At 38.4% G+C, this 19,383-nt stretch overlaps 2 protein-coding genes across 2 annotated transcripts; one reads left to right on the top strand and one right to left on the bottom strand.

The window, feature by feature from the left end:
• Positions 1–2,457: 2,457 nt before the first annotated feature.
• lxn (latexin) lies at positions 2,458–8,218 on the top strand. Its single transcript, XM_083526086.1, has 7 exons — positions 2,458–2,847; positions 6,152–6,328; positions 6,431–6,493; positions 6,929–7,106; positions 7,447–7,583; positions 7,685–7,747; positions 7,914–8,218. Exons 1-7 carry the CDS (start codon positions 2,680–2,682, stop codon positions 8,049–8,051), a joined length of 924 nt encoding a protein of 307 aa, XP_083382212.1. The 5' UTR covers positions 2,458–2,679; the 3' UTR covers positions 8,052–8,218.
• gfm1 (G elongation factor, mitochondrial 1) lies at positions 3,005–16,584 on the bottom strand. Its single transcript, XM_083525705.1, has 18 exons — positions 15,876–16,584; positions 15,213–15,365; positions 14,948–15,080; positions 14,639–14,843; positions 13,503–13,619; positions 13,191–13,341; positions 12,317–12,471; positions 12,085–12,169; positions 11,770–11,907; positions 10,914–11,015; positions 10,603–10,659; positions 10,292–10,429; positions 9,766–9,848; positions 5,535–5,697; positions 4,421–4,565; positions 3,865–4,025; positions 3,603–3,656; positions 3,005–3,328 (listed from the first exon to the last, which is right to left on the bottom strand). Exons 1-18 carry the CDS (start codon positions 15,948–15,950, stop codon positions 3,197–3,199), a joined length of 2,247 nt encoding a protein of 748 aa, XP_083381831.1. The 5' UTR covers positions 15,951–16,584; the 3' UTR covers positions 3,005–3,196.
• Between the last annotated feature and the right edge of the window lie 2,799 nt (positions 16,585–19,383).

The following is a 19,383-nucleotide window of genomic DNA, read 5'->3' as shown; positions in this document are numbered from 1 at the left end:
GTGTAGATACACTATATATTTCAGGTATGTGTATCTGACTCGTATCTGACCATCACACCTATATTTAAGCTTTTGCCACAAAGTTAGAATCACAGTTTTGTGTTTCCTCTTTGGAAGAATTGTTCACCAAAGCCGTCCAAGTGTAACAGGGCTACTGTGCACAAAAATCGAGGTTCATAAATACATGTCATGGCTGACCTCAACCCCACAGACTGCACCACAGGCCTCTGTGCCCTTTCACACTAATGCTTTTATGGCTGAATAAGCACAAATCCAACTCCAAAACATTGTGGAAGGTTTCCAATAATAGTGAAGGGTATTATAAGATAAAAAAAAAATGGCATTCGAAATTTATAATGGGATCGTTACCAAGCACAAACCGCATCAGTGTGATTGGTTAGGTGTCAAAACACACACAAAACACACACACACACACACACACACACACACACACACACACACACACACACACACAAAACACACACACACACACACACACATATAGTTTCATACAATTATATAATTATTGCCCAAAACCTGGCCATCTGTTGCTATGCAGACCTCATTAGCACAAAAGGACTATTGGGAACTCTTTCTAGTAATACCTTTACGTGGAAATGGGTTTTGCTGGTATGACTGATTCATTTCCAGCAGTTGGTTAACTGTACACCTACCTTATTAGTCAGCGTTGTAGGTGTACATTTAGTGTATTTGTACAGCATATCTTTTTTTTTATTGTACAATGAATGGTAGTCATCATCTGGTGCAAGAACTACTGTACTCTGCAACTTACATTCTGAGATGTGAAAATGGTTTTACATCCAAATGCCTGCCAGCCAAAATAAAAAAACCATTAGAAAAAAGGGTATAGTGTTATGGTAAAAAAAAAAAAAAAATTTCCTACAATCCTCCTAACCTGTGTTCACACTTAACCACATTAGTGAGTCTGAGTGAAATAGTTATTCAAGGCCTGGGAGAACTGCAGCCACCAGGACGTTGTAATTACCACAGATGTCATTTAGAAATCGCAAATAATTCACTCAGGCCTGGTAATCTGTCAGAAAAATTAATCTGCACTCAACAAACAGGTTTTCTTCTCCTGTGGCCCAGGCAGGCATTGTAAATGAGGGTGAAGCTCATTAATTTCCGGCCTGGTGTACAGCCTTTTCCTGGAGATCATATTTCATGATTACATTAATCAGCAGGTTGGCAGTAAATCAGGTTCAAGATGCTGCAGGTTTGCGACTTCTCCAAAACCCCATCGCTGAGGTGTCAGTCAAAAGAGCCCATTTATTTTGCTCATGAATTTTTTTCCCCCAGGATCTCATTTTAATGTGATTTATGCACTAATCTTGGAGAAAATTCAGGATATAACTATGAATAAACTAGCATTACTTTAGACTCACATTGATTAAAATGTTATTAGTCAATTGAATATTCTTACCTTAAACCCTCAAACTAGCACACACTAGCCCAGGTAAAGAACTTCATAAAGTAAGAGTGATAACTAAGGAGGATCAATTTAGAAGTGAATTATGGCAACTGGTTCTGTCAGAGTCCATAATGTCAGCCATATTTCAAAAATAAAATAAAAAAATTAAAAATTAAAAAAGATATATATTCAAGCATTTTAGCATAAGGCTGACACAAACTGTGAAAAAATGGGAATATCTATCAGACAACACCCCATACAACCTATCAACAAAGCAAAAAACACATTAAACACAATCCTGTTTCAGAACTCTGCAAGCAGTTCCATTAACCTCATGGCTTGCATTTTCAGACAATTGTTTTCCTTTTCAAATCATGCCCACTGAATTTGCCACAGGTCAGGTGCAGAAACATCTCGAAATCTATCCAAAAAAAAAGGACGCACCGGAACTAAATTTTCAGTGTCGTTACAAAGGGTTCTAAATAATTACGTATATCAATGTGACATTTCAGGACTTGTGTTTTTTTTTAAAGGACAGAGTTAGAAGAGTTCATGAATTTCTAATAACATTCAGCTGTTGTTTTGTGAACCAGTTTTCTCCCTGCATGCAATCACTGCAGAACATTCCAGATTAGAACATGTAAACAAAACCCAGGTTGACCACAGCTGCATTTGCCTTCCTCTCCCTACTTCACACACATATGTAGAGATGATTATCAGTATGGTAAATAAAACCAACCGATTGAACATGTGCAGGCATTATTTTCACAATTAACATAACCAATTCATTAATACAATGCTAGTGAGCTTAAGCAGCCAGTTATCTGAAAAAATAGTGTCTTGCATATACATTTATAATACTGTATAAAAGTTTTATAGACCAGGAAAAACATTCTTGACCCAAATTATTATATAAATCAGATCTCTGCAATTGACTTACATTCAGCCAATCAGCTACATTTCCCCCTCCTCTCAACTTTAAAGTTTGTTCAGCTGTTTGCAGAACGTGGGAGGAATTTTTTTTTTCTTTTTAAGGGCAAGGACAGATTCCAAGTGAAGGAATGAGAGCATACAAGAGAGCACTCTTGAGAACTTAATCTTGCCTGGCTTTGTGAACATTCTGGTGTAGCTCCCCATTTCACTTCAAAAACAGATCTTACGAGATTTTCCTTATAAATATATATATTTTGTTGTTGCGCACTTTATCCTTCAGAGCTTTCCTAAACCTGCCTTCTTTTTTATTGAACATGAATTGGTTCTGCTTGGTACGTCTGGTTCTCTTCTCACTGACTTGGGACTGTCCAGCGATTTACAGCAATCCAATGACCAGGATTCCAGGCTCAGGCTCACAAGTTGAGATGGACTGTCCTTCAAGCTGCATGCCATCGTTTCCTAACAGTATATCAGTGACTAAGGTAAGTGTTGCTTTATGAGTGTTTGTGTCTATGAGCTGAATAGTTAAATGCACATGTATGCCATTCTATAACCGGGAGAAAAAAAAAAAAAAAAAAACAGGGCCACAAAATCTAGTTTAATCATAAATGTTATCAAAGTGCACAGACACACAGTTAATTTTTATTATTATTATACTCCATGTTGTACACAGTACAAAACAATCCAGCATACACCCTCAAAGCCATCCTCCGAGTCCACACCATGTGCATAAAATCACGGCTCTGTGGAGTATGTACAAATTAAAATTGTATATTTATAAATTACATAATTGACCAACTAATGAGAGGGAAACTGTGTGTGAATATTTGCTTAATTCTTCCATTTGCCCTTCTTTGCAGGCAACTGTCCTGTTGCCTCCAGGTACTTATTAACAAGGTCCTCTTGAACAGGAGGCAGACAAGGTTGATATCTGCTGTACTCCATAGTGTACTCTCCTTTCCCCTGTGGAAGAAATAGAAGTGATGAATAGATGCCCAGAAATTATACTTCAACACTAACCAGCTGTGTAAAATCGTGTAACTTAAAATGTGCACATGACAAAAAAAAAATCTCTGATTATAAGAATCAGTATCTCACAGGCTTATCATAAAGCTATGCTGTGCAGTGACCATGAAATGCATTGTTTAGCTTAAAAGTAGGGTTTGAATAAATGTAAAATTACACATATATATATATATATATATATATATATATATATATATATATAAAAAAGTACCTCGGTGCAAGAACGCAACTCGGTAGAATAACCAAACATGTCGTTGAGCGGAATCTGGAAAAGACATGCCGACAGGAAGGTTAGGGATCAAGGCAGTATAGTCCAATCTAAATACGTAGGCTATTCAGTTCTAACAAAAATATTTTAACAGAAATACTTGCATTATAAAAACACATTTACCTCAAGTCAATATTTGTAAACACATTTCAACAATATTGCATTTAACCAAAGTGTGGGGAGATTTCATTGAAGATGTACTTACGTCAGCATACAGGGTGAAGTAGCCCTCAGAACCGTCTTGGCCGGTGATGACGCCATGGCGTCGGTTGACCCCGGCGATGATGGTTCCCTGGAATTCGTTGGGTGCCACGATTTCCACAGACATGATTGGCTCGAGAATCACCACATTAGCTTTTTCCATTGCTGTTTGAAGAACATGTGCATCAATGTGCAGAAACATCAAAAATGCATGAAAATATTGAATATTATTATTAAATATTATTGTTCTCCTCTCACTGGGATCTTGTTGAACAGCTTCATGGTTTCAATCTCTACCTACTCTATTAAATTGCAATCCTACCCATGTAGCTCTTGCACAATATTTATGTCTTTGCAAAAGGACCCCCACCTCCCATTCCTTATGAACCATATGTTCTGACTGTTGCAAATTCTGATTTTAAATATGGTTTACAGCATACAAAAAAAAAAAGACAAACACTGCCTGTTCACTTGTCTCTTGTGAAGTCCTTCATTAGTCAGTTGATTGCTTCTAGAAGCTTGCTGGCATAAAAGGGTGCAGGCTGGAACTAAATGCTTACCCTGTTTCATAGCGCCCTCTCCTGCTCGGATAAATGAGATCTCGTTGGAGTCGACCATGTGATTCGCTCCGTCGTCCAATACGAATCGCACACCAGATACCTTATGCCCTGTCAAAGGCCCCTTCTCGCATGCCTCCTTGAAACCCTACAGGGAAAAGAAAAGAAAGGAAAAAGTTAGAGGGGATGAGTAAGAGCAAGGGGAAGAGTAGAAAGGTTGTACACAAAGGCTGTGGGAACAAAGAGTTGAGATTAGGGACAAGGATTTGGTCAGAATTCTTGGGTTCTTTCTATCCTTTGGAAACTTCAAGAGGGATTAGAGAGGCGTGCTTGTAATTCTAATTGGAGCTGGTGATCAATAACGCCTAATCCTTTCCCTTTTGTACAGTATATTGAAGCGCACTTGAGGTACTATAAAGTGTACTACAAGATGTCTCCAGAGAGCCACAATGCTCCTACCTACTCCAAATGTCACATACAGGGTGTATTTGAAGTCCTGGGTGTTTCACACAATATGTCATTTTGATCAGTGACAGACTTTAAGTTTATCCTATTTCAGCTTCAGTAGGATTTTGTACACTGTTCATTAACACAGATACAAGCTGAGTGTTTCCTGGTTCAAACTCAAACATCTGGATTACTATATACAGAAAAAATCACACACTATATAGACAAAAGTTTGTGGACAACCAACCTTTTCAGTTGTATGTCCTTTTTAAAAAATCCCATACAACATTTAGTCCCTATTTGCAGTTATAATAACCTCCTTTCTTCTGGGAAGAGGTTCCACTAGATTTTAGAGTGTGCTAGTGGAAATTTGTGCTCATCCATGTGCTGTTTGTGGAATTCAAGTACTAATATAAGGTGAGGTGGCCTTGGTTGAGGTCAGTGCTCTGTAGTAGGCCTCCTGATCTTTACCCCATGTAAACCATACAGTATCTTTATGGATATCACTTTCATCATGCGGTTCAAGTAAAGGGAAAAAAAACATCCTATAGCGCCAATGTGCCTCCAACTTTGTGGTGACCGTTTGGGGAAGAAGCCGATATGGCTAGAAAAAGTCAGGTGTCCCAATACTTTTGTCCATATAGTGTAAATAACAAATGAAGAGACTTGCCTTCTCAACAGCAGGTACAAACTGTTTGGGTACGTTGGTGCCGACGGTCTGGTCTTCGAATTCAACTTTGGTGTAATTCTCTGCATCCAAAGGTTCCAGTACTCCCACCACTTTACCGTACTGCCCAGACCCCCCCGACTGCTTCTTGTGAGTGAAATCAAACCTAGAAAATCAAAACAGCACAGATGTTTCCCTCCATTCTGATAAAAGTAAACTCCATGTAGTCATAGTAGTCAAGTCAATCTGATCAAATGCGATATAAAACAGCATTTATTTAAATTTCATACGCAATACTATTATGAATATAATAGACACTGCAATCAGTACAAAACAAAGGATTTGTGCATCTCTGAAACAAAGCACACTGTCCCTTTAAGAGAAGGTGGGACAAAGACAACTTCGCAAAGACAGGAAGTAGGAAGGACATTCCAAACCGGTGCATCAGTAACTCTAGCACGACTAAACAGATTTAAGACTCTCAGGGTGTATAAGCACAACTGAAATCTCTTTTTGTTTACTTAGTCTTTATTCAATAGCAACATGATCTGACAGACCAGTGCCAAAGTCCAAAAGCATAGCAACCACACCCATTCTCTTGTGGTTTTCTTACTTCTCAGGACATTGTGGCTCAGGATCAGGATCAGGACGGGCTAAACATGAAGTCAAGGGAACTGAATCCTAAATTTTATGAAGCGACGCGGGCAGGCCAGGCCGTCCAACACTACATCAACACCATCCATGGCTCACCATTCAGGCTGTATGTGGTGACCCAAGTTCACAAGGCAACAGCAGAGGTAAAGATTTAGAAATCAATTTCTTCATGCTTTCACATGAAGTGTACATCAAGTAACCATTATTTTGTGTATGGGTAACGTGTACTTATCTCTCACTGACAGGACATGGGGGAATTGGGGATGAAGTACATCCTTGAGTTTTCTGTAAAGGACATAGTCGGTGAGGTGAGTTCAGTTTTGTTCGCTTTTATAGCTTTAGTGGTTGTGTTTGAATCTGCTGGGGTGTGAGATAGTGTGTGTGTGTGTGTGTGTGTGTATAGGCTGATAGGATTCACCTTTGACCAACTTCCTTTTGGAATCTTTGCTACCTGATGATGAGACCGTGTATATAGAATGAACACGGTGCCACAAGTCATTGAATGTACAAAGAGCTTCGTTAAAAAACACCTGGCAAGACAATTATTCCAACTTGCATTGTAGAAAAGCGCTGTATTAGCACTACCTTCAAATCCGAACAAGACCTAACCATCTCCTCTTGGAGTATTATTTTATTATTAGACTGGTACCTGAAAACTATGGTATATTTGATCAATGATTACTAGCTGATGCTATTTTTGACTATGTGCAACTGAAAAATAACTGAAGCACGATATGCTCCAGAGTTCAGAGGGTCGTTGCTCGGGAGAGGTGCTCTACCCCAGAGGGGAGACTCAGCAGCAACCTCAGGTTCAGTGCTCCTGTGATGGTCTACCTCGTCTCAACACGTCGGATAAGGAGCAGGCGTTCTACCAGCAATATAGTGACAATAGCAATACTGTAACTGCAGACTACATACCAGGTACGCATACATCTCTGCAATGTTCAAGACCAGGAGTCATAGTTCTAAAACCACAGAGGGGCAAATCCAAAACAAGAACTGTCAGAACTGCAGATGATGATGTGCTTGGGATTCTTATCAGGGATATTTTAAAGGTTTTGGGAAAGATTTCTACTCAATTCCGAGGTGATAATTTACCAAATGGCATTTACGTTTATAATTATATCAAATCAGGACAATTGTGATGATTTTATTCATTGCAACAGTCTGCATTGTTTCTAGCATCACCCATAAGTGTCTCTGTAGTACCTTCAGCACTATAGGAAAAGGTTTACCAAGCTACGTTTATCATCCTTGACAGACAGCTACGGGAACATGGAGCCTGATATGATCCCTTTCTGGCACTTGGGATGGTTGGCTGCCAGCTTTATCATGCTTAATGAGTCCAATGAGAACACACGGTACAACATGGCTCAAGTGTCCAAACTCAATCAACTGGTGAGAAGATTGTTGGCTTACATGGTCCTGAATATATTAAAATATTAAAGTAATCAATAACATCCTTTTTTTTTTTTTTTTTTGCATGATAAACATTTCAGAAAAGTGCAGAAGACCAGCTAAACTTTGAGTACGAGATTCTCCTTCACGATTTGGTTTCCCAGGTAACAACAAATACCCAAATAATTAATGATAAATGATCTTTCATATTGATACAATTCAACTGTAATTGCCATTTGCACTATAGTCACTTATTAAACGACTCAGAAAGGCAAATGCTGTTCTTCAGCTGAGCAGGACTTAACCGTGTGCATGATATCGTTGTTCTAGGAGATTATTCGTTGGAAGCTGCTAATCACCTGGTCTCCAGAAAAGAGTGTAAAAGTGCTCAAGAGTGAACTGCTGCCACGATGCCGTTGCAACTCAAACCCCGAAACTTTGAATGTAACATCTTCCCCCCCGAATTAGCATCTCAATGTAAAATTTCCAAACAGTATACTTAAATCCAGTCATTTACACACTCATTATGAAAAACATTACTGTAAAGTTGCTTCATGAAATGACTGCCAAAATCTATCAACAACTATATTAACTGTATTAATGCCTTAATTCAATAAATATATAGGCTACTTCAACTACTACTCTTGATATTTAATATAGTAAACATTACACTAAATCATAATAAAGAAACAAGTAGGAAATGTGTGTGTTGATACCCATGTAAAACATATGCTCAAGAAGCTTGCTCTGTGCACATGGACATTGTCCTCTGAAGATATCCTACGCAATTGTGTGCTTTCGACTTTGTGGTAACCTTTCGGGGAACAACCACTTATAGCAGGCAGACGCGCAATTAAAGAAATTTACTGTGTCACTTATCTAGGCTTGTGTAGAAAATGCGGTCACGTTAACGAAAATATCTTCCAAGTGAGCTTGAGGTCACGAGGTTGTTCATTTCGATCCCTAACTTTGTAGCTATTGTGTTTAGAGCTTGCATTTTTGATCAAGTAATGTGAAATATAGTGACCAATAGACAACTAGTCTTAAAATCATTAGCTATTTTCACTAAAGTATTCATTTTTAAATAAAAAAACTTTTACAAGTTAGAGCAATGGTTCTTAAAGTGTGGGGAGCGGCCCTCTAGTGGGGAATAAAGATATGGCAGGTGGGGCACAATTAACAGCAGTTTTTTGTGTTCATTAATTTTCATTTCCATCAATATTTTAAAATAAAGTTCATACACTCAAAAAAAAACACAAATAAACAACTAGGTAATTACTGCAAGTAAATTAAAAGGGTAGCAGGAGGAAAAAGTGGAACTATTGTGTAAAAATAAAGTTTTTCTTTCGGCAAATTAACTGCAGTAGACCAATAAACACACTTTAACATATGAATTGGTGACATTGACCACAAAAAAAAAAAACCCAGGCAATTCAGTGCAAGCAGACAAAAACAAGGTAGATAATAGGACCAAATCAACCAAAAAGCCACTTATTCAGTGATAAGACTCACATATTGATGTGCTCTTTTTTGTTTTTGACTTACTCATCATTCTTGTAAAATGCATTTGCTCTTCTTTTTTTTCGCACAGATTGCAAACTGACAGGAAGGCAAAGTGATAACAAAATTTTTACTTTCTCTATTTTGGATCTTGATGCGATTTGATTCATAACTTGATATTTCAATACATTAGACACTTTTCTTTATTACTATTTTTTGGGGTAATAAAAGACAGAGGGGGCTTGAATCTTTCTCCCTCTAAAGTGGGGAATGGCAGAAAAAGTTTAAGAACCATGGAGTTAGAGACACAAGATTTCTGGAATGGATGTATTTGGAAGTCTATGTTTGATCTACACCTGTGCCTGGTGCTGGAACGTGTGTGCAATCACGTGCAGGTTCGTAATTTGTTGTAGAACATCTGCCTCATTGGGTAGTAATCTTAGCTTGCATATATTTATAGAAAATGTTAAAATGTGTTTACACTTTGCCAATAATAACCACCCCGTTGCTAAAGCATATGTATTAAGGTAGCGTGTATAGAAGTCATTCTTATGGAAAAGAAATGTAATCAAAACGTGGTAAGAGTTCAACCTACAAACTTAAACTCACCCCAGCTGCTAATTCTACTCACCTTTAGGCTTCATTTAACAAGAAATAGTGCATTAAACGGTGTGGTACTTACGGCACAGGGCTGGTCACTGTCTCCCTAAAGGCCACTTTAGGTTTCCCCATCACGCATGGACAGTTATACTCCCTTTCCATTCTCTACAACACAAATCAAAACCTATTCATTGCCTTGTCCATACAACAGAGCAAATTTATTTAGCTTTGAAATCCAGTGGTCCATTAGTGACCAAAAAAAAATAATTTTGAACTGCTTTTTAGCATGCTGCTGTATATTTTGTGTTTTTAAACTAATCAACCGTGTCCCCGGGAAATCCAATTCTATCTAATGTGAAAACACAAACGAATGTAACATGAATCTGATCATTAAAACCCAATTCTTTTTTTGTGGATTGAAGCTACTTGTCCTAAAAACACCAAGCCCCTGGCATAAAGAGGAGCAAGTATTCCTTACAGGTTTCAAGTAAGTCATTATGAAACAGAAATGGCTAGAAAATTCTAAATGCATTTAGTCCTTTATATAATAAAATCGTATTTCTTATAAAGAAATAATAATGGCTTCTTTAGTGGATATAATGCAATACCTGGGAATAGATCTCCAGATGCAACTCTCCCATTCCTGAGATGATTGTTTCCTTGCTCTCGGTGTCAAAATGAACCCTGAAAGTGGGGTCCTCTCTAGTGAAGCGGTTAATGCCTTTGGAGAACTTGTCTGTGTCATTCTAAATAGACCAGAGGACATATTGGATGAGTGGATACGTGCAGAATGTTTTATTTTTATGTATGTGTCAGTGGCAAATATATATATATATATATATATATATATATATATATATATATATATATATATATATATATATATATATATATATATATATAAAAATGGAGCACTTACCTTATTGACTGGTTTTATAGCCATCGAAATGACTGGCTCAGGGATATGGATGGACTCCTGTGGTAGGTAGCATATGAAAACATTTAGCATGCAATAAAGAAAGGCTCGAGTTCACTATAAGCTGATTAATTGTCGGATAATGTTGTTGCTGATAATAGTAAATCTTTTAGCCACACAAGCAAACCTGAATATTTATACAACTGCGGTATATTCGTTTCCATTCCAAATTATATTTATCTTAATATATTTTAGGACGTTTGCACAATAATACAATATCACCTGGTAAAAGAGCAATATTTGATTTATTGTACCATCGAGAGGTTGGCGCTTGTTCGAGATGTAAAGCTGTCTCCACTGGCGCAGTCAATCCCAAACAGGGCGCAGATATCCCCCGAATACACTTCATCTATATCCTTAGAAGAAAAAAAAAACACCATCAAATTTCTGTATTAAAACCCAGTTTAAAAAAAAGCATGATTATGGGACACACAACACTGTATATACAAGTAGATCTTCCAGCAATATGTGGTTCTTTCCCAAACTGTTACCACAATGTTGGAGGCACACAGTTGTAACGGAAGTCGTTAAATGCGGTAGCATTCAATTTTCCCTTCACCTGAACTACAGATTGAAACCTGTTCGAGCATGGCAATGCCCCTGTGCACCATGAAGATATGGTTCATATGGGGTGGAGTAAAAAATCTTGAGCGACCTGATATAGAGCTCTGACCTCAACCCAAATGAACACCTTTGAGATAAATTATAACGTTGACTGCACCCCAGGCCTCCTCACGTCACCTACATCAGTATTTGAATTGAATAAAAACCCTTGTGACTGAATGACTACAAATATCCATAACCACCTTCTAAAATCTTGTGGAACATCTTTCCCTGAAGAGCGGACCGTCCTAGAAGAGCAAATGGAGAACTAAATGTGGATGTTGCAAAAGTGTCAATTGTCTGTATAGTGTATGCAGTGATTAGAAATAATCTATAAACTAAAACACATCAGTTTATATGCACACAGCTTTAGTTGATTGCCTGCAGGGAAGTTCATGATATTAAATTCGACACATTTTTTTATATAGGGTGTCAGCTTTTATGTAATATATATTAACATGAGCCCAGGATCAGTACAGAATATCATCTATAAACACACATTCTCACCTCCATCTGGTCTGCATGGAGGTGCACCAGCCTCTGCACACGCACCCTCTTGGCTGTGCGCGTGTTGTAAATGTACTCGCCCTTCTTCAGACAGCCCTGATATACACGCACATAGGTCAGCTGGCCAAAACGCCCAGCCTATTACCACACACACACACACATCAAGACATGGGAAAAGTAAGCAGAAAACTACAAGTGTAACATCTATTAAGAAAGTCTTTATCCATTCAATGTGTGATTCTGCTTACAAGTTCGAATAATCAACAGCACAAAATTCTCAGTCGATGTGCACACTCAGCATTCACAAGCTCTTACCTCTAGTTTAAAGGCCAAACCCACAAAAGATTTCGTAGCATCTCTGGTTGAATCCATGAGGATTTTCGAGTTTTTACTCGATTCCCTGTATGGATATACATGAATTAAGCATTAGTTTGATTTAGAATGGTACTACATAGAGCAAAATACCCCCTCACCCCTTCCCCTCACAGGTTCTTTAAAAGATCATTCCTAATTCAGACTATTTTGAGAAACACTGAGGTGGACTCACTCGTCATTGAGGATGGCGTAGTTGTTGACCTCGCTGGGGTTTGGCAGGTAATCAAGCACAGCGTCCAGCAGGGGCTGAACACCTTTGTTTTTTAAAGCGCTACCTACCAGAACCGGAGAGAAGACGCGCTGGATAGTGGCTCTGCGCACAGCCGCCTGAAAAAAAACACACACACCATAATGACTACAGTGTGACGAAGTTATGGATAGTAGTAGTAGAAGTATTATTACTGTCACTGCAGGACCTGATTCTAAACCAAAGACAGAAATACAACAAATACATGCCAACATCACAGTATCATTACAACTGAAGATAAATCAATTACAATATTAATACAATCGTCGAATTTTCATTACATCATTGATCATAACTTTTCATTAAACTTGTTTTCCCTCTGACAATGTAGTTTGTGTTTTAACGTGTTAAAGCCTCTAATAAAATTTAGATTAATCGGGCCAATTGTTTTTTTTTGTAATTAATCGGAATCAGCTGTTTTGGGCCGATTGTAAGGAAGGCGCATCGAACACCAAATTGTGCGTGTACGTTTTTTTTGCTTTTGCATGAGAGAACATAATTTTCCAATACCAGTAGGTGGCAGTAGTCTGGATTCGGCAACCAAACAGAAAACCGGAAGAGCAAGAATAGCAACGAGCGTGTCGATTAATCGATCCATGTGTTTTATTGGCTAATAATACAAATAATAAAAATATCAGCATCAGCTCGAGAAAAAACCCATATTTGTCGACCTCTTATTATCAGTTGAAGTAATCAGACTTTGGACCATGGGGTAGCCGGTGTGTGAACTATCCATAGTAATAGCTGTGACTTTTGGCTTTAAAACGGAAAGGAAATCAATAAGAAGCAACGCACAAACCTTAAGGTCACCAACAGTAGGAAGTCTCTCTTCCAGAAAGAGCTCTCCCAGTGTTTCGTCAGCATTCGCTACACACTCCACCAGCTCTTGCCTGCGCTCGGCCGCCTCCGCCCTCATCTCGGCTGGGATCTCATCAAAGCGAATGTTCTGGCTAAGAGCAGGAAATAGACATTCAGGAAAGAGATGTAGAGTTGATTTGTTCCAGGATACAGGAGCCACCACAACTTCAGCCAATTCATAAAAAAGTTCAGCTTGTAGCTTACAATTCATGGGTCACCGATACAAATATTTAATTTAACATGGCACCCTTACCCACAAGGACCTTCGAAATAGATGCTGCGTTCCTCAATGAGATCAATGATTCCTTTTAGGTCTCCTTCTAGCCCGATGGGGATGTTGACAAATGCTGCGTTACAATTCAGCTTGGTTCTGAAAGGGAATGAAAACATATTCAGCACTTTCAGCATTAAAAGCGTGTGTTTATTCCAAATTAACAGCCTACTAGTAGTAAATTCCTACAAAGATAATTACCAGTGGTGGACCAAATGTAATTAGTTCGTACTGTATTTAAGTAGCTTTTTTGCATGTCGGCACTTTGCTGAAGTATTTCCATTTGCGGAGATTTTTATTTTAACTTCACTACATTTCAAAGTCAAATATTTTTCATAATTAATATATTATATTAATATCTTTTTAACTCAACTACATTTTTGCAAAATCAGTCGTTCCTTTGTATTTAAGTGGTTAAAAATCTTAACTGGTCAAACACGCAGCAATCCACCAATCAGGGTGAAGCACACGCGCTGTTTTTAAACTTGTTTTGATTGACGCTTGGTGGTATCTATTTAGCACGAACATACAGTTCAGCATCAGTTCAACAGCAAGCAGAACATTTTGAGAGGAAAAAAGGATGGAAGAGACTCCTGACTCCTGACTCTAACTCGCCACAACACCCACGACCTTATTTGTGCGATTTCTTTGAAAAGTAGTTTTGGGCTCATGATTATTTTAATAAATTTCAATCACTAGTCATAGATCAGTGTTCTGAGAGTAACAGAGTCTTTTCACATCAACTGAGTTGATTAAGCAAAGAGTTTAGTGACTAAAATGATAATAGGAACATTATAGTTATAATAAATCATTAAATAAATCATAAATACATTTGAAGGCAAAACCTTTTTTTTAGTGAAAGTTTAAAAGGGAGCACTTTTACTTTTTACACACTGTTTAATGTACTGTTATGTACTGGTTTATCTACATGCCTCAGAGTTTGATCAAATATGAAACTGTATACTCTTATCCATCTCGTCATTCCATCAATCATCGGTTAACAGCCTCCGAGGCATATAGTGTCTCATTTTCATCTCCTGGATGATCAAACTTGTGTTGGATTTTAAAACATATACCTTCTTCGGACCTTCGAATCGCTAAAGTCAATTGATTCTCACCTGAGCTGCTTCAGTGCTCGATAAGGGTTTGCACCCATGCGGTCCAGCTTGTTGATGAAGGTGAGGAAGGGCACATTGTAGCGCTTCATCTGCCTGTTGACAGTCATGGTCTGACACTGCACTCCCCCGACAGCACACAGGACCAGCACAGCCCCATCCAGAACCCGCAGCGCCCTCTCCACCTCGATGGTAAAGTCGACATGGCCTGCAGGAAGAAACAAATGAGAACCATTTGAAACCATGTAATACAATGAATAGATCTGCCACTTAGCCATAATTGCATCATTTCACATTCTGGATGGTCTCTACCTGGTGTGTCGATGATGTTGATGTTGTGCTCCTTCCACATTGTGTACGTGGCTGCAGATTGGATGGTGATCCCTCGCTGCCTCTCCAGCTCCATAGAGTCCATAACAGCACCGACTCCATCTTTGCCCCTTACCTGAGGCATGACAAATGATCAAGATTGCTGTATTTGAAGCCTTTTTTCCTTTTCTTTTTAAAATAACTGTTATTATTAATAAATATCTCATGAAAACAGGTCAAAGACAGTACAAGTTGATACGGTTCTTACCTCGTGCATCTCCGTTATTCTACCAGTGTAATAGAGCACGCGCTCCGTTAGGGTCGTCTTGCCGGAGTCAATGTGTGCAGAGATGCCAATGTTGCGGATGCGTTCGTTTGGAGTAATTCCAGATGAACATGGCCTGCAAATGTTCATCACCACCTACAACACAATGCCAAACAGAGATGCTTTTCGGTGAATATTGCATTTATTTGTGTGTGTATATATGTATACATACAAACATATGACATGCTTATTGGTTAATGTCCTTTAATTCTGCATCTAAGCTTTAACAAGAGCTTGGTGGATTGAAGCAGATATATTTCAAGGAAATCTGACATTTGGACAAAGACATCTATTGCTCTTTATCCATAATAGTCTTGTACTGTACATAGCAGCTCATGGCCATCATACACCAGAAGTCTGAGGGTGCCTGCTGTACCTGGGATTTACTGTAGGAATGTGATGTTTCTCCATAATATTCATTTAAATGAATTAAAAAATGTAATAAAATATATAATAGATAAAAAAAAATAGGGAGTAAAACAGCATCATACTAAATATACAGGCTTACTAAGAACACTAAATGCAAATCTTGACTGATTTAGGAACATGTTAGTGAGGAAAACAGAGCTCTGGGCTTTAAAATTCCCCTGTAGATTAAACACATACCTGCTTCACCTTCCCATTAGCTGGATTCTGTAGATTGAGACGTTTTAAAGTGAGACCTGCTTTTAGTAACCGCATTTTAACACTCAGTTCGGGTGTATTTTGGGAGTCAGAACCTATGAAATCCCCGGTGCGGTGCAGTAAGAGGTGTCAGGCTGAAAGTCACGCCGGCTGAGCCGCACACAAGTCTTCCGGTAGCGAAGCAGGCGATTTGTTGCAAACTTTCACACACGTGTTCACAGCGCCACATAGTGGCTCGGATGATGTGTTCAACAACAATTCATTTTCTCAGTAGCTTTTAGTGACTTGGTTCTTTGAATCTTTTTTGTCATTTATTTCATTTCATTCCTTTGATTTTCAATAAGCAGATCCTATAACATGTCATCAACATACATTAACTCTGTCTATAGTTACAATAATGAAAATATGACAATGCGGCTAAAGACAAATTATGATAAACAGAATGAGTAGCTTCACCTCTCATCCTCTGGTTCGTATTGCTAGTTATTTTGTCACGTGACAATAATGTCAAGATTCGGACCAAAAAAACCCTGATCTATTGCATTGGGTAGCATCCTTTGGAGTCACGTGATAAAAGAACGAACGACTCTGACTCATGAGATGAACTACTTGTGTTTCCTGTGTAATGCACTTCATAGCAAATATGGCAGTCATGTGAAAAAAAAAAGGACCTGCAGATATTTTGCGATGCTAAACTCATGCGAATCACTCTATGAGATCACTTGCTCTTTTGCGTCATGTTAAAGACTCGTTCAAAATGTACGATTCATTCATGAATGACTCATCACTAGTTGCATTGGAGCAGGGGTCCCAAAATTTGTTTTCGAGGGCCACATAATATTTCCTGTCTTTAATGGTGTCCGGGTCGTGACCACTGATATTATTGTCGAGATTATATTAATTTCTTCTTCTTCTTGCTCCCATTAGGGGTCGCCAGAGCAGATCATCCATCTTCATACAAGCCTGTCCTCCACATCAAGTCAAGTCGAGTAGCTTTAATTGTCATTTCAACCATATATAGCTGATGCAGTACACAGGGAAATGAAACGTTTCTCCAGAACCCTGGAGCTACATAAAACAAAAACAAAACTACATCACACAACATTGAGCTACATACAGGACACAGCGCTAAGGACTAAAGTATGTGTCCTCGCCACATAAAGTGCATCATGTGCAACCAGACAACACAAGACAGTGTATGACAGATAGACAAAACACAAAATAACGCCGACCAGTAAACCTGCTGTACAATGTGCAAAAAGAGAACTGAAAACAAGAGTGTACTTGTATATAAAAAAAACACAATGTGCAAAACAGCAACAGCAGCAATTGAGTAGATGCACAAAACAGCATGTAAACAGTTATAATAAGACAATATATGAATGTGTGAACTGAAATGAGTATTGAGTGTGTTTGAGTTCAGATTTGTAGCATCTCAGTAACACACAGTGAGTGAGTGTGTGTGAGTTTGGTACAGTTTAGTTCTGTGTGTTGAGGAGCCTGATGGCCTGAGGGGCCACAGTCTGAATGTGAGGCCCGAAATGCTTCCGAACCTCTTTCCTGATGGTAGGAGGTTGAAGAGTGTGTGTGGTCATCCACAATGCTGTTGGCTTTGCGGATGCAGCATGTGGTGTGGATGTCTGTGATAGAGGGGAGAGTTACTCTGATGAGCTTCTCGGCATCCTCGCGATCCTCTGAAGGGTCTTGCAATCGGTGATGGTGCAGTTCCCAACAAACCAACTTAACACCGCAGAGTTTCCACACAAGCGAACTAAATCACTTTAATACAGTATTATTAATAAATAATTTAAAAGTGGTAATTTGCCGCCGCCTGGCGGCCGTGTGGCACATGTGCCTGGCACCCTCTCCACCCCCGATATTTCAGAAACCACAGGTGTTCCTTATAAAGTGGGGAATCTGAGTGGATTATTGATTTTTGATTATTGAATTATTGATTATTGTTAAAGATTTGTCAGAATACAGTTAAATAATTTAAAATGACTTTTGATAGACAAAAAAACCCTCACTTTTGATATTTGCACAAAAAAAGAATAGTAAGAGAGACTAAGTAATAGACAAGTAATAGATTACTAAAAAAGGTAAACATTTTCAAATTTGTTACTTAAAATACTAAATTACAATTAAATAGCATAAAAAAACCCACCCTTTTCCCCTCTTGGATCAAAATTGTAATGTAGTAACTCTAGGGTTTAAATGTGGTCATTTAAATACCAACAGTTTAAGTGAGAAAATCATGAAATCACATTTTACAAATTTATAAACATAATTTGGAAGAAGAACCCACCAGAAGTCAGTGTAGATATAAAATATTTTATAATAAAATAACATTTTCTCCATCATTTACGGCTATTTTAGGCGACAAATTAACAACGGTATCATGTAGAGGCTGTGATTTCCGCATTTTACCACTAGATGGCGCTCGGAGACTTAAAAGCTACCTCACTGAAAGATTTAACTCTCTCAATGGCGCCATCTAAAGGACGGAACTTATTTTACAATTTTAAAGCATGATGTAAAAAAAATAAAAATAATAACACGTTGTTGAATATTGTTAAAGTTTTTTCCTTTATGGAGAATTCGTTTTTTTTGCGCAATCAACTGGGAGAACCACACACACACCGAGCTCTCTGACTTACACTCAGTCCATCTTAATCTACAATGCCTTAAGGCAAAGTCAGGGACATAATTAGGAACCTCAGCCATCCCATCAATGGACTTCTCTCTGTTGCAGTCGGGGAAACATTTGAGGCTTTAAACCAGTGAAACAACAATATTCTGTATTATTCTATTTGATTTTTCATTGTATTTGTTCCTGTTTTATTTTATTTTATTTTTCTATTATATTGTCAATAATTTTGAATCTGGTGGTCTAGTGGTTAAGATGCAGCGCTCCCACCGCTGCGACCCGGGTTCGTTTCCCGGTCAGGGAACCATCCCCAGCCACTCTTAGTGCCGGTCCCAAGCCCGGATAAATTGGGGAGGGTTGCGTTAGGAAGGGCATCCAGCGTAAAACATGTGCCAAATCAAACGTGCGGAGGATCCGCTGTGGCGACCCCTAACGGGAGAAGCCGAAAAGAAAGTTTTTATTTACTTTCATGCTGCAACTTTTCCTATGTCTACTCTTTATTGTTTTATTCCAATTATGTAACAGAGTGGTCATAAAAAGCCTTTCACTGCATACTGTGACTCACAATGTGACCACCCCCCCCCCCTCCCATTTCCTTTTTGTTGAACCTGAACTCTGAGGCTGAACATTAACTCTAACACATAAAACTCCCGTGCAGCATATTCAAAGGTGCATTAGGTCAAATGAATCTTTTGATTATAAGATGAAGTTCTATGAACAGTTCTATGGATCCCGAGTAAGAGATGTGCTGGAATGAATTTGGCACAGTTGAAACAAAAACGAGTTAAATAAACACTAGAACTGTTGGATGTGCATGTTGTAATATATTTTTTGATTTGTTGT

The sequence above is a fragment of the Silurus aristotelis genome, assembly GCF_946808225.1.
Source record: "Silurus aristotelis genome assembly, chromosome: 22".
Taxonomy (NCBI): Eukaryota; Metazoa; Chordata; class Actinopteri; order Siluriformes; family Siluridae; genus Silurus; species Silurus aristotelis.
The sequence above is the reverse complement of the archived record's forward strand: the minus strand, read 5'-3'. Positions and strand labels throughout refer to the sequence as shown.